The sequence below is a fragment of the Lissotriton vulgaris genome, chromosome 12 (genome assembly GCF_964263255.1).
Source record: "Lissotriton vulgaris chromosome 12, aLisVul1.2, whole genome shotgun sequence".
Lineage (NCBI taxonomy): Eukaryota > Metazoa > Chordata > Amphibia > Caudata > Salamandridae > Lissotriton > Lissotriton vulgaris.
Window position 1 is genome coordinate 773144353 of NC_141700.1, and position 14813 is coordinate 773159165.

Here is a 14813-nt window from a genome sequence, read left to right on the forward strand (position 1 = left end):
GGGCAAGAGCCCTGGAGAGAGAGCTTCTGAGAGCAAGAAGGAGAGGCTGCACCTGCCAGCCACCCCAGCACAGAATGGCCACCTTTGGCCCCCTGAACGTGTCACATGGAGTGACCGACTATGACATGCATGCCTGCACTTGGGCAGGACCAAGTGCCCTGATGGTATAACCCTGAGGTCCAAGCAGGGCGTCCTCAAGTGAAGACGAAGAGGCGAAAGAAGAAAGGAGGTCCACCAGCCAGGGAATGGAGTACCAAGAAGATCCCTCAGGAAAGAGACAGGGTATGTGAGAGGTCCACAAGAAGACGATTCAGGTCCTACAGAGAGGACATGATGCAACCAAGGAGGTCACAAGGAGAGGCCTGCTCAGGAGTCAGAGGAGAAGAAAATCCGTCCTATGGGTAGGACTTGGCCAGGGAGGTCCATGTGAAGTGTACGTCCCATCGAGAGGCCTGACTAAAAGGAAGAAGAGCGTGACTAGATGGTATAAGACCAAGAGGAAGAGAAAAGACGAGAAGAAGAGAGTGGCTTAATGCCGCGTTGTGGAAGAGAAGAAGAGTAACATGATGCCACAGCATAAAGGAGAAAAGAGAGAGGTGTGTGACGGACCCGCCACAAGGAAGACCCCGACAACCAAAGGTGTGCAGGTGGAAGGAATAAGAGCGACATGCGTCATCACACCGAGGAAGACGTAGCCCCCTGCAGCATGGGTAGTTCAGTGCTAACATTCGTCTTCATTGCTACTTGCATCATATGTCAACTAAGGCCCATCACACCACCTGAGTAGAGCCGTACGCCTGCAAAACAACCAGGAGAGTCACAAGGCGTTCCTGGCGCCGTGGGAGGTTGGCCACCCAGAGATCTTCTGTTACATCCAGTGAACCTGAAGCCTGCTGAAGAGAGCATACTTGACCATTTATACCATCCACCTTTCAGGCTGCACTAAAGACTTGGACGTGGTCCTGTTCGGACTTCATCAGCGAACTCAGTCGGGGGGTCGAGAAGAGGCTCCGAGCAATCCTCACAGGCCCGTGGCAATCCAGGGGCACGGCCTCAGGGAATTCCAGTCGAAGGGGAATCCCGACATGAGAGATGAGGGTGCGGCAGCTCCACAACAGGCAGCAGGAAGTACTGAGTTCATGGACGGAGTCTGGTTATCCAAAGACTATCTAACAGATGCGGTGCCCCTGAGTCCTGATGGCAAGAGCACACAGACCCTGAGACAACCACCCTTGTGGCGGACCAAGTGACTGGTATGCGGTCATGTAGGTGGATACCCAGTGGCCACTTTGAGTGGCCTGGGAGACTTACCACACAGGCCAGACAGTCCTGTGGAACCCCGGTGAAAAGGGCCTCAAGGACGTCCTGTGTGAAGGCCTCCTGGCAAGAGAGGGAAGTCTGAGAATGCGCCACCATTGGGTATCATTAAGCATCAGGACTTTCGAGGAAGACTCCACCGCCGCACTGTCGTACTCCGTCTTAGCAGGTTGGCCATCCATGGAGCGAGGGCGTTTACAAAGATATCTCTGTAGCACACTCTACCAATGCTCTGGTTGCACCATCACAGTGGCCTTTGTAAATAGACTCCAACACTGTGAGACCCGGTGGGACAGGACCTACAGTCCCTAGGTGGACTGTAACCTCATGGATAGGCAATCAAGAGATCTGGACTTCACCCACCCTGCCGTTCATGCCCAGAATAGTCTGGTTGAACTACGGAGGCGTGCCTTGATGCCGGGTGCTCCCAGATGCACCTGTCCACTCATCCTGTCTGGCAATCGGCCTGAAGAGACTCAGTAGTGTTTTTGTTTTGTTGTTTTGTTCTCTCCCACAGGTTGGACTCAGTGTCTATTTTCAATAAAGTTTGGGAGAGGTGTAGTGACTGGCTGGTCACGGATTAGGGTTTCTACCTCAATGTGTTCCCACCAGTTACTCCTCGAGGGCTGGCCTCCACACTCACCCCATACCCATCCATCACATGTGTCATCACTTCTACACAGGGGAGAAGGCGAGCACTGACAACAAGGAGGAGCACCAGCTTTGATGTAAGTATGACTACAGGGCTCTCTCCTGGCCCACCACCATTTTGAGTTTGACTTAGGGGTAAACTTGTAAAACCCAAGGAATCTCTTGTTGGAAATTCCTTAGAGTAAGACCTAGGGGAACAACACACCTAAGACCTCGATTGGAGGATTGGGTGTGACTACATATACTGGGACCGGGAATGTCCTGAAGAAGGCCGAGATGACCATAAGATTGGGCACATTAAAAAAGGCCGAGACATGTTGACCACCGGGCTTTAAGGAGGGGTGTAAGGGGCACATCGTATCTCCCTAGCACCGCCATTCTTCACGTTTTTAATCCTGACGAGAGGATCCAGGAATAAAATAGACTTAGGGATACCTTCGAGTTAGTTTTAACACACACCACACTGCACCTTCACCTCCATTGTTCCCAGTCACAATTTGTAAATATTGTTTTCATCTTTTCTGTATGTTGTGTTTGTCTTCCCCAACCCTATTGATCCACCCCAGGCGTTGGCTGCGCCGGGCTGTTTTGTAAGCAGCCCTATGATGAAGCATGTCACACTTCGTTGTGAGTGAGGGCAGTATTAAAACACACAGCACGTACCACACTATTTTACAACACCATGTTTGTTCACTCCTTACTCCTTATAGTGTGTATAAGTATTTGATTGGGGGTTCGGAGTAGGTGAGCACCGTACCCTCTCCCCTTCTTTTTGTGTGTGAATCCCGTTTGATGGCACCTGCTATTCCGAGCGGCTGTTTCCAGTGTGGTAATGCTCCAGGCTCCTTGCCTATATACCCTGGCACCTTGCCCCACAGCGCTACCCCAGCAATATCTACAGACATCTGCCTCGTGGTGAGTGACCCCGTCTCCCCAGTTTCCTGAGTGGGACCACGCCCTCCTGCACTGCCTGCACTGTCAACAGCGCATCTGCTCCTGCTACCCGCATCTCCTCTTCGCCATGAGTGCTGCTCAACAGGGCAATGTGCAGGCCGCGTCCAACTAGCAAGATCCACCCATACCTCCACTGAAGCACCTCAGCCGCAATGCCTCATCCCAGCTCCTGTCATTGGGGGTGCGTCCAACCCTCTATCAACTTTGATGGTTCACATGGGTTGCACACCTGAATAACTATTTCAAAGCCTCCAAGGAGGTGGATAGTGAGACAAAACGCTCCTTGTTGCTACACTGCGTAAGGGAGGAGATTTTCAAACAGTTTCGCAATCTCCCTGGCACTGGTGCCGATGACGATTACGATGGGGCGATCACAGCCCTCAATGCATATTTTGACCCCTGGATGAACCCTGAGTTTGAAAAGATTTAAACTACGCCAAGCCCACCAGCATTGAGTGGATACAATTGACCTGTTCTTTGCCCGTCTGCAGGAGCTTGCAAGCACCTGTACCGAAGTTGACATGCAAAAAGACGTGCATACTCTGGCCTATTATTCAGGGCTGCATGTCAGCTGCGCTGTAATGCCACATCTTTCGTCTCCTTGACATTCTGCAGGATGAGATCCTGACTCTTGCCCACGAGTTGTCCAATGACGGGACTGACCAAAATAAGATGGCATTCCACAAGCTCATGACCAGACCCAAATCCACACCAAATCCCATAAAGTGGAAACAGCAGCCACACTCTTGAAAGGCTCCCCTTTCTGAAGTACAACCAGACCGCTCCACACAGGAGACCCCACCAAAGACTCCTGCGGTTACTGTGAGATCTCCTCGTGCCTGCTTCTTGAGAGTCCAGCTAGGCACAATACCTGTTCCTCCTGCAACCCTTCAACTGCTTCTCAAAATACTGCCACGGAGAGCACTGACCTGTAACACAAAAAGGGAGCAGTATGCCTTGACCCCAAATCGTAAAGGTGATATCACACAATCTGCTGGAAGTCAGGGACACCAATACGTCAACTGACAACCACGTCTCGGTTGAAGGCAATGATGACGAGATCTTCTTGATATCATTCGTCTTGGATCATGGACACACTCCACAAAGGGCTCGCCCCACCTGCCGAATGACCATCAATAATACAACTGTCATGTCCCTAATTAACACCAGTGCTTCTGGCAACATCACCCGCTTGGCGCAGTTCCATCCCCTTATCCCGCGTTCCCCTCTACTTCCCACCACAACCAGACTTTTTGCCTATGTCAGTTTAACCCCCATTCTGCTGTCTGGAATGTTTACCTGCTCCATCTCCCATAGAGCCCACACCTGCTCGGTAAAGTTCATCTTCACCTCAATAGACTCCAAAACGTTCCTTAGCTATGACACAGCCGTCCACTTAGTCACCCCCATTGGGGATCCAGCCAGTGACTTTGACCACATCCTCCTTGACTTTCCACACCTGTTCACAGGTCTGGGCCACCTACAAGAGCCCCCAGTATCACTCCATATCGATCTCATGGTTTGTCCTGTAGTGGCATAATCCCATTCCACCTCCACCCAGCCATGGGAGCCGAGCTCCAAAAACTAAAGATGTCGGAGTCATTGAGAAAGTATCAGGAACCACCCTGTGGGGGCCTCCAATAGTGGTAGTGACCGGTAAACAGACATAATATCGATTCCAAAATATCGATTGGACAAAATATCGATGAAAAAATATAGACTGGACAAAATATCGACTAGACAAAATATAGACAACAAAAATATCGACTAATATCGACTAGAATAGCAAAAATATCGAATCAAAAATATAGACTAGACATATTATAGACTAGAAAAAATATAGACTACAAAAATATCGAAAATAAGGTGTTATTAATATTTAATAATATCTGAGTAATATAAATCTGTAGCGGGTTGTGGGTTTATAGGGGAATAGGGTGGGAAGTAATTTAATTATAATTAATTAATTATGTAAATTTAATCTAATTGTTAATTAAATAATAATTTGAAAATAATTAAAATATAATTGGTAATTAATTTAAAATAAATAATTGATAAATAATTAATATTTTGTAATTTATTTTCTGTAGCGGGTTGTGTGTTTATAGGGGAATAGGGTGGGAAGTAATTTTATTATAATTAATTAATTATGTAAATTTAATCTAATTGTTAATTAAATAATAATTGGTAAATAATTAAAATATAATTGGTAATTAATTTAAAATAAATAATAAGTTTTTGGGTAAAGGGGTATTTTTAGGGTTCAGGGTCAGTTTTCAGTTTTTGGGTAAAGGGGTATTTTTAGGGTTCAGGGTCAGTTTTCAGTTCGTTCTTGGGTAAAGGGGTATTTTTAGGGTTTAGGGTCAGTTTTCAGTTTTTGGGTAAAGGGGTATTTTTAGGGTTCAGGGTCAGTTTTCAGTTTTTGGGTAAAGGGGTATTTTTAGGGTTCAGGGTCAGTTTTCAGTTTTTGGAGAAAGGGGTATTTTTAGGGTTCAGGGTCAGTTTTGGGTTTTTGGGGTACAGGGATATTTTTAGGGTTCAGGGTCAGTTTTGGGTTTTTGGGGTACAGGCGTACGCTTTCTCTACTGTAGCACCCACTGGAGTGGTTACATTAAATTTAAACCTTTTGCTATGCCATGGTAAATATATTCTATATGTTTTATTAATAACATGTATTTATATATATATGTATTATTATTAATAATTTTTAAATTTACATTAATTATGTAATTATGTTACATTTATTTAATAATTTTAACAATGCTTATATTAAATATATGTAATATTATAATAGTTTTAACTTATTTTAAAGACATAAAAAAATCGATATTTTGACAGTCTATATTTTTAACACTCGATATTTTAAACTCGATATTTTTGTACTTACCTGTTTGTAGATAGAAAGTCGATATTTTGTCTGTCGATATTTTGGCAACGATATTTTTGCAGGTCGATATTTTGGCAGTCTATATTATTTCAGTGATCCGTAGTGACCAAGCCCAAACTACCAGGGTGCATCCACATCCGTATCAACTCAACATGAGCCTTCCCAATAGGACCATTACATGAGAATGCCACATCTCTCCCACTGTTGATGACCTGACCGCCGACATCAATGGATCAAAGTGGTTCTCAAACTCAACCTGACCTCAGGATACCACCAGCTTGAGTTCCATGAAAACAGAAGGTACAACACAACGTTCTCCTCCCACGTCGGCCTCCGCCACTACCACAGGATTAATTTTTGAATCTCCCCAGTGACAGAGGTTTTCCAAAGAGCAATTTGAGAAGTTCTCTCAGGCCTTGAGGGAGTCATCAACATCAGTGATGACATCCTTATGCACTCTCCCATCTTCCAAAGCCACTGCTGCTGCCTCTGAGAGGTCCTCGAGAGGATCAGCTTGGCTGGCCTTACTCTCAGCTGGTCCAAGTGGCAGGTCTACTGAAAGGAGATGGAGTCTTTTGGCTACATATTCTCACATTCAGGTAACAAAGTTGATCATGCTAAGTACATCAACATTAATAAGGCACCTACACCGTCCTCTATCACAGATGTATGGAATTTCCGTGGTATCATAACCTGGTGTGGAAGGATAATTCCTAACTTGGCAACACTGTTTGATCATCTGTGGCACCTCATCAAGGCATCCACTCCGCGGATGTGGTGACAAGCAGGGAATGCCATGTTCAAAGTATCAGAGACACAATAATGGTCTACTTCGACCCCACTAAAGAATCAGAACGTAAACGCAAGTCCTATCGGTCTCAGAGCCGTTATGCAGTATGCTGGCGATGAACTTCGAGCTCCCATTGCATTTGCCAGGAAAGTCTTCACAGACACCAAAAATGGTATGCCCACATATAAAAAGAAGCCCTTGCCCTCAAGTAGGGCTGCCCATGGATGTCACTTGAGGCTAGTAAGGGGGTCACAGCTGCAACCTTTAGCTTGCTCCCTGCTGCTCCTGGCACCTCCTTTGATATCCCTGGCCTCATAGGGGACAAAACTGTTGTCTCCTCTGAGTCCAGGGGTCGCAAAGAAAGTGGCAGGAGTAGCAGGAAGCAAGTTAGAGGTCACAACTGCGACCCCTAACTAGCCTCAAATGACATCCATCGGGCTGCCCCACCCTCTTCAACACTTATATGATACCTCTGGGAAGCATCGCCAAAACCCACGGACTCAACATCATATCCTATGCCGATGACACACAACTTTCCCTCTCTGAAGACATAACCCAACTTCCACAACTGTATGACAGATGGCGCCAACTGGATGAAAGACAACTGCCTGAAGCTCAACTCGGACAAGACAAAGCTGCTGATGTTCGGAAAACAAAAGCTCCCCATGGACACACCCTGTTGGCCCTCAGAACCTGGACCTATTCCTACCCTCACTGACCACGCTAGCAACCTAGTCATCATTTTAGCAAACAAGCTAACTATGATGACTCAGGTCAACTCTGTCTCCTCCTCCTGCTTCTTCATAATCTGCGTGTTTAGTAAGATATTCAAATGGCTACCACAAAGCTCAAGACGCACCATTAACCAGGCCCTCATTTCCAGCCGACTGGACTACGGCAAAGCTCTCTCCACAGGGTTTGCAGCTCAACTCCTCAGACGACTACAGACCATACAGAATGCCACAGCCAGACTGGATCTCCCTAGATGAACCCACATCACCCCTACCTCAGGGAACTCCACGGCGTCCCTGTACAGAAAAATGCCAGTTCAAGCTCCTGACTCATGCATGCAAGGCCCTACACAACTGCGGACCCTCCTACTTAAACCACCAACTGAACTTCTAATAGTCCACCAGACACCTCCACTCCATGTCCCTTTCTCTAACCCTCATCCTCTGCATCTCACATAGCAGATGAGGAGGGGGCTCCTTCTACAACCTAGCAGCAAAGACATAGAATGATCTACCCTTTCAGTCAGTCAGTCAATCACTTCTATTCAATTTTTTTAAAAATCACAAAAAGACACAAGATACAGATCACAAAAAAGACAATAGAATACATCAATAAGGTATTTACAAAGATATTTCACGTTTAAAATAAGCATATTTCATAGATTCAATAAAAGCAGTGTATGTGAACATTTCTTACGTTGTTAAAAAAGAAATCATTTAAAAGATAAAGCAACAGCATTTACTAGAATAATTCAGTTAAAATGTGTCCTTGCCGTGCTTTATTACGCTTCTTGTTAGTGCGAACTCCTGCCACTAAAAAGCTTGCTACATGGAAAGCAATGCGTGCACTAGGCAAAAGTTGTAAAAACAAGAGTGCTGGCCTGACCTGTAGGAAGCCAGCCTCTCGAAGAATTGGTAGTAAATATTTTTTCCTGATTAGTGCATAATGATCGCAAAACATAGTAAAATGTAAAGTTTCCTGTAACGAAAAATGATCGCAATCACAAGGGCTTGCGTTAACAGGAGTATCCCATGTAGCATAGGACCCCAACAAAAAGTGTATCAAATTTAAACGAAATCTGGTTAAAAGGAAACTATGAAATGGTTTGGTTACAAAAACTAGGTAGGGTTCAGGGCCTGAGACGGTGATAAGGGCATAATTTCTTCTAACAAGCGTTTTTTTCATCTCTATCTCCTCCCGCTCTGCCATAAATGAGTTTATCAATGTAGATTTTATCATCGTAACATCCTCTTTTTTAATACTATCAGGAGAATAAAAAAGATCTATGCGCCCCACATATGATGACATAAATTTTACATAGGCCAACCATGGGATTTTTTGGGCTCCGTCCAGGGCCAGGCAATCTTTAAGGATCTGATGGTTTAGAGAAATTTCCTCGTTAAGCCAGGTTTTTAGCCAACAGATAACAGGGGCAGATTTTATTTGGTCTGTGACAAACCCAATGCCTAACTCTGAATGTGTGGTGAAGGTGGGAGTGGACTGGGGGACGGAACGTAGTGATCTAAGGAATCTATTCTCCGCCTTCTGAATAGTGTCTGGTCTACCCTTTCATCTACAGACCTCCCTATCTCTTTCAGAGTTCCGAAAGTCCCCGAAGACATGGCTATTCTGCTAATCAATGGGACCCTGCCAGTCCCTGGAAACCCTCACGAGTGACAGGTAGCGCACTACAAATCTACTGATTGATTGATTGCGGCCATTTTCACTTTTACCTCTACAGTTGGCCTTTCAAGGTCATAACCGATCACAAACCGCTCATACTGCTGCTTTCAGGCATGGCTCCACACCCACCTCCCCGTTTCGAGAAATGTGCTCTGCTGCTCCAAAAGTACCAATTAATGGTGGGATACAAACCATGGTGTGGCAACCCTGCAGACTAACTCAAGGCCCCCTGGAAGCCAACATCTGATTCCCTATCTCCTGTGTCTGGTGTGAATGCACACTGAATCGGGAAGTCGGCTGCCCCAAGTCGATCGCCCCTCATTGACATTACCTGCACCACCTCCTCCAACCCGTGCCTCCAAAAGACCATGGAAGTGTCCAAATCCAGCACTTGGCAAGAGTAAGCAAACATTTCTACATATACACTCTAAGATTCAATTGATTACCTCCAACGGGGGCCACGAAGCAGCACGCCACACCCACAGCGGCACCAGCGATCAGCATCTCGTACTTCCTGGCAGGATTCTAAGCACAAAGCAGATCTCACTGTCACATCTCTGCTTAGATATATTGCAGAATCTCTTACAACATTTACATGCTATATATTGTAATTGTAATTGTAATTGCATTTATATAGCGCTTACTACCCCTGACGAGGCGTTGAAGCGCTTTTTCAGCGAGTAGCACGCTACTCCGTGACCCATAGAGGATTAGTGTTGAATTAGTATAGTGAAACATGCAAGTACATTTTAAGTGGTGGATAGGTTAGTCAGTTATTTGGATTTGGAATCATAGCAGAAGGATAGAGGAGGACAAAGGTTTGTATTTCTATAGCGCTTGTTAACGCACGCTATTCAGGAAGCCTATAAAGGATTAGTGGTGAATTAATATGGTGAAATATGGAGTAATTTCAGTGGTGGATATTAGTCAATTACTTGGAGTGAGAAGGATAGCAGAGGGATAAAAGGGGAAGAAAGATTTGCATTCATGTAGCACTTGTTACTCCTGATGGGTGTTGAAGAGCTTTTCTGGCGAGTAGCACCCACTCCGGAACCCATAAAGGATTAGTGTTGAAAATTAGTATAGTGTAAATATGAAGTAATTTGAGTAGTGGATATGTTATTCAGGTATTTGGGTAGTATATTAGTATAGTTGAATATGGAATTTGAGAAGTGAACATGTTAGTCTTAATTGAAAAGGATAGTGGAGGGATAAAAGAGTGAACGATTTTTTAAATTTATTTATTTTCAGGTCTTAGCGGTAGGAGGAGGCTTTTGGATGAGTAAAAAGGAGTTTTGGAGGGGAGGAGTCAGAGGGAAGAATTTAGAAAGGTTTGTTTTAGGGGATCCGTATAGTAAAAAGAGGTGTCAGGTGATGGAAATAGGGGTAGAGTAGGAAAGAGTCTAGAAAGGGTTATTTTGGCGATCATAGTAGTGGGTATTGCTGAATGAGAATATGGGCAGCATTTCTGATTCTAGTACTGACCAGTCTCGAACAGGCTCAAACAGACAACTGCCCTTGTCCTCTCTGCCCTTAACAGGCTCAAACAGGCAACTGCCCTTGTCCTCTCTGCCCTTAGCCTCGACGCTTGGGCTGAGACGCCCTAACCCTGACCTTTTATAGCCCTAGTAATCAGGTGACCCCTTCAGCCAATGGGAACCCTAGCCCTAACACTATCCAATCACAACACTAGCCTTAAAATCTAGAACCAATAGGAGACCAGGACCTTACAGCCAATTTTAGCCCTAATCCAAGCACCCAATCAGTTCAAAAACCCTGATCTCTACGTCCAATAAAGGCCCTAGCCCTACCAGTAGTCCGAACCCAAGTCCAAGCAACCAATGGCACAGGTAGCCTTAGTCCCTACTTCCAATAGAAAGCCTAACCATACTCTTAGTCCCAAAACTAGTCCAGCAACCAATCACACCAGAAGCCCTAGTCGCTACTTCCAATTAAAGGTCTAACCCCAGCCCTAGTACCACCCTACTCCCAACAACCAATAACATAGGAAGCCCTAGTCCCTACTTCCAATAGAAATTGGAACCCTAGCCCTAGTCCCAACTCTACAATGATTGAATCACAGACTCAGAAACCAATAAGAAGCCTCAAATACCCAACCAATGAGGACATTAACCCTAATCCAACAGAAACACCAGATACAACCAGCAATCAGTGTACACATGTACCAACCACTAGTAGACCATATAATGTCCCAGACACCTCAGACAAGGTTTGCTGCCAGGGAGTTGGAAGCTGCTTTTCCTGTTCAGAATCGCCTAGGAGACAGACAGGCTCAATCCACACTTTGGACTACTGCAGGTAAAGGCCTCACTAACTTGAAATCTAACAATACTGTTTGAGTAAAACTTTACTCCCTCTGCTGGCCAAAAAACGAAGTGCACAGGCCCTAGTAAACACGCTTTAAACATCTAAACCAAGAGCAAGTGACCCAACCTATAAATTCTGCCTCAACAAGGCCGCTGGAGCAGAATATTCATCCAGAGAGAGTTCTCATTAACAGATATTTAGCCCTAGAGGAACATGAGGAAGCAGTCCAAGAAACTGATCAAGAACAAAGGATTGTGGAGAAAGGGCAAGAACCCAATCAGGAGAATGTAAGTCCCCCTACCTCAATTTCAAATCCACATTCGTTAGCGGATTTGTTGTTGGCTATGAAGGAAGAGATTACATCAAGATTCACAGTTTCCGAAGCAAATCAGGCGGAAATGGCCACTCGATTTTCAGTTTCTGAGGCGAACCAGGTAGCAATTCGGTCATCTTGTGAGGACCTCACTAAAAAACTGGAGGATATCATGGCAAGGACTGAAACATTAGAGGAAGAGATCCCAAAATTGAAAGAATCACTAGCATCTACCACATTAAGGTTAGAATCTCTCTCCTCCCAGAACAAAGAACTTAAGAACGTCCTGGAACGCCTAGAAAACCACTCAAGGCGAAACAATCTGAAACTCTTGAATGTTCCAGAGGCAGAGGAAGGGGAGGACGTGTTAAAGGCTTCAGTCCTTAAAAACCACCTGAGTATAGACTTCAACTATGGGATTCAAAGGGTCCACAGGGATCCTTTTAAAAGGAAGGCTGGGAAGCAAAAGCCATGTAAAATCTTGGTGAACTTTTTATCATGTTCTGTTGAGGAATTTATCCTTTCCCCGGCATTAAAGGAAGGGATTATCACTTCACCGCCTTCTGACCACCCCACTTTCTCTTTTTCCATTAGATCAGGTATTTCTCAGATAACAGTCACGAGACTTTGGGAGTTGGGGAAGAGATTGGATGAGCTCAATAGCCTTGAGGCAAAAGCGCAATTAAGGTTTCCTGCTACCCTCCGGGCAATGTGGAATAACCACATGTATATTTTACGATCTTCTGAAGAAGTCGATACACTCATTGACAAAATTCAGCATGAAAAACAGGGTCGGAAGTAGGATAGTGATTTTGCGGTTTAGTCTGGGGGTTTGGTTTCCCTAGCCCGTGAGATATTTCTAGTTCTTAGTTAGGGGAAAATTCCGAGGGAGCAATACCCGAATAGGCTTTGCCTATTGGAAGGGAGCGTTCCTCAGGGTAAAGGGGGGTATAGGGGATTAAAGGGGCACCAAAGGGAGGGCAAGGGAGGAGAAGGATGGGGAGCACTGGCTGGGGAGCAGAGTAGGGAAAATGGAAAAGAAATGCCTCATCACACCTCAATTTTCACATTTTCAAAAAGGGAGCATTATTGAAGGGCATAAACAACGATGATTTCCATGGCGACAACGGGTAGCGTGACAGATGGCCATAGGATTCACTGTATTTCTTAGAATCTAAATGGCCTGAAGTGTCCGTGCAGGCGAAGATTGATTTTAAAATATTTAGAACTTGCACCTGTACAGACATGTGTTGTTTTACCACCTTTTCCAGTGAAATGGAAATATACCAGTCCAGAAGACCTGTTTACTAATGAGAAGCATGAGTACTCTTCCATTAAAAGAACTGAGCTCTGGTAAGTAATGCAGGTACTGGCAGTGTCTGCCCATTTGAAACACTGCAGTTTTCTAAGATGTCTGCTTAGTGCAGGGAACCTCCTGCATTCCCTGTGGCCCATATCAGTTGGTCTGTCCTGTGTCACTGTTGTCCATCTGCCTGACTGTTTCCTTTTCCATACATTGTGAGGTGGGCGAGACAACATGGATGCAAAACTACTTCCTGGCTTCCATTCTGGGCTGCCAATGTTTACATGCCCTGCAGAACCAAGATGTCTTTCTTCCCTCTCGTGGCTCACCCCACATAGGCCTTCTGCTTTCCATGCTGATGCAGCCTCTGTGGGAGATGAATTCATTGTGCAGTGCTGTCAGGGGACTCTTATCTGACCTTGCTATACTAACATAGGGCCAGATATACAAAGCATGTTTGAGGGTGCAACAAAATGTTTTTTTTTAATGTACAGACCTCAAATTTAACAAGTTACCGAATCACAATGTGGGTTTGGAAACGGATACAAATTTGGTAACTGGAAGGGCCATGTTTAGGGCGTCCTTTCCAAATGCCGAATGGTAGTGCTATGATTTAATGTTTTGCAACCATATTCCAGTCGCGAAACATTAGTATTTTACCACCACTTCAAAAGAGGTGGTAACCCATCGCAAATGGAAAGCAGACTCCAGGGGACCCCTCTCCCTTTGACAATGTTAACACATATCTTTTGAAGAGCAGGCAGTGGTCCTACTCTTAAGAAAATGAGTTAAACATTTCTTTCTTATTGAGACGTTTCCCATTTGTTAAAAGGAAAACGGGCTGCAATAAAAAAAATGCTTCATTTAAAGGCAGTCACAAACATGGTGGTCTGCTTACACCATGAGGCCACCATCTCTTTGATGGCTATTATTCCTAATGGGTTGCAAACTGAGACCTACCTCATTAATAGTCATGAATCACTAATCAAAAGTAGAACGTTTTCACACATAAATAATAGTGATTTATTAATTGCGATTTGCAGAAAATAACAATTTGTAAGTCGCTATCTCCAAATGTTCTACATTTGGCCCATAATCCCTTAAACCATTAAATGGCAACATTTCCACACAGGGTATGTTGGCACACAGTGACTTTCAGTGAGAATTGCTCTTCTATTAAGGAGAAGAGACCACATCATTCACACAGTCTAGGATGAAGGAGAGGGCAAGAAATGGATGAATAAGAGAAAATGAGGAACACGGCTGTAAAAATGTTTGTCGCGAAAGAAGACAAAGTCAAAGTTACCTCCTTTGTCCCAGAAAACTTCACCATGATCTTCCCCAGCAGCGTGGCCAGGATGGCAGAAATGTGAACAAAGGGACCCTGCAACGGAACAAAAAAGGAGGTAAATGAAGACTGGTCGCCAACAGAGCAGATAATATCAAGCCCTCATCTTGGTCAGTGGCATAACGAAACTTGAGGGGACCCACTGGCAAAGTACATGTAGCCCCCCTTCCCCGCTCCCCCCCGGAGCTCAGGGGCCCATGGAGCCTGGGGGCACTGTGGGGGTTGCGGGGGCTAATGTTACGCCACTGACCTTGGTGCCAAGTGGGCTAATGATGACCCTCACTCGCTAATCATGCGAGCTTAGCCGTAATGCTGAAAACGTTTGAGGGTGGATTTAATATTGTTTAGCCCACAGCAGAGCAATAAGCAAAGATGCTGTGCTGAGTAGCTCTTGGGGGAGAGAGCATCGCAAACCCATAATATTATATCAGGGTAATGTCAGATACTTAATTCAGTGAAAAGCACTACTTTTTTTTAATAGAAGCAGCCATGATTAGCTATTATACA

The 14813-nt window shown here is 45.0% G+C and overlaps 1 protein-coding gene across 2 annotated transcripts in view; it reads right to left on the reverse strand.

Annotated features, from left to right (window-relative positions):
- LOC147678662 (chloride channel protein ClC-Kb-like) overlaps window positions 1-14813 on the reverse strand; it is a 253087-nt gene that overhangs the window by 157562 nt on the left and 80712 nt on the right. For both annotated transcript variants that reach the window (XM_086946113.1, XM_086946112.1), the window contains exons 5-6: window positions 14265-14342; window positions 9461-9539 (exon numbers count right to left, since the gene is read on the reverse strand). In XM_086946113.1, coding sequence (XP_086802239.1) covers window positions 9461-9539; window positions 14265-14342 — 157 coding nt within the window. The remainder of the gene's footprint in view (window positions 1-9460; window positions 9540-14264; window positions 14343-14813) is intronic.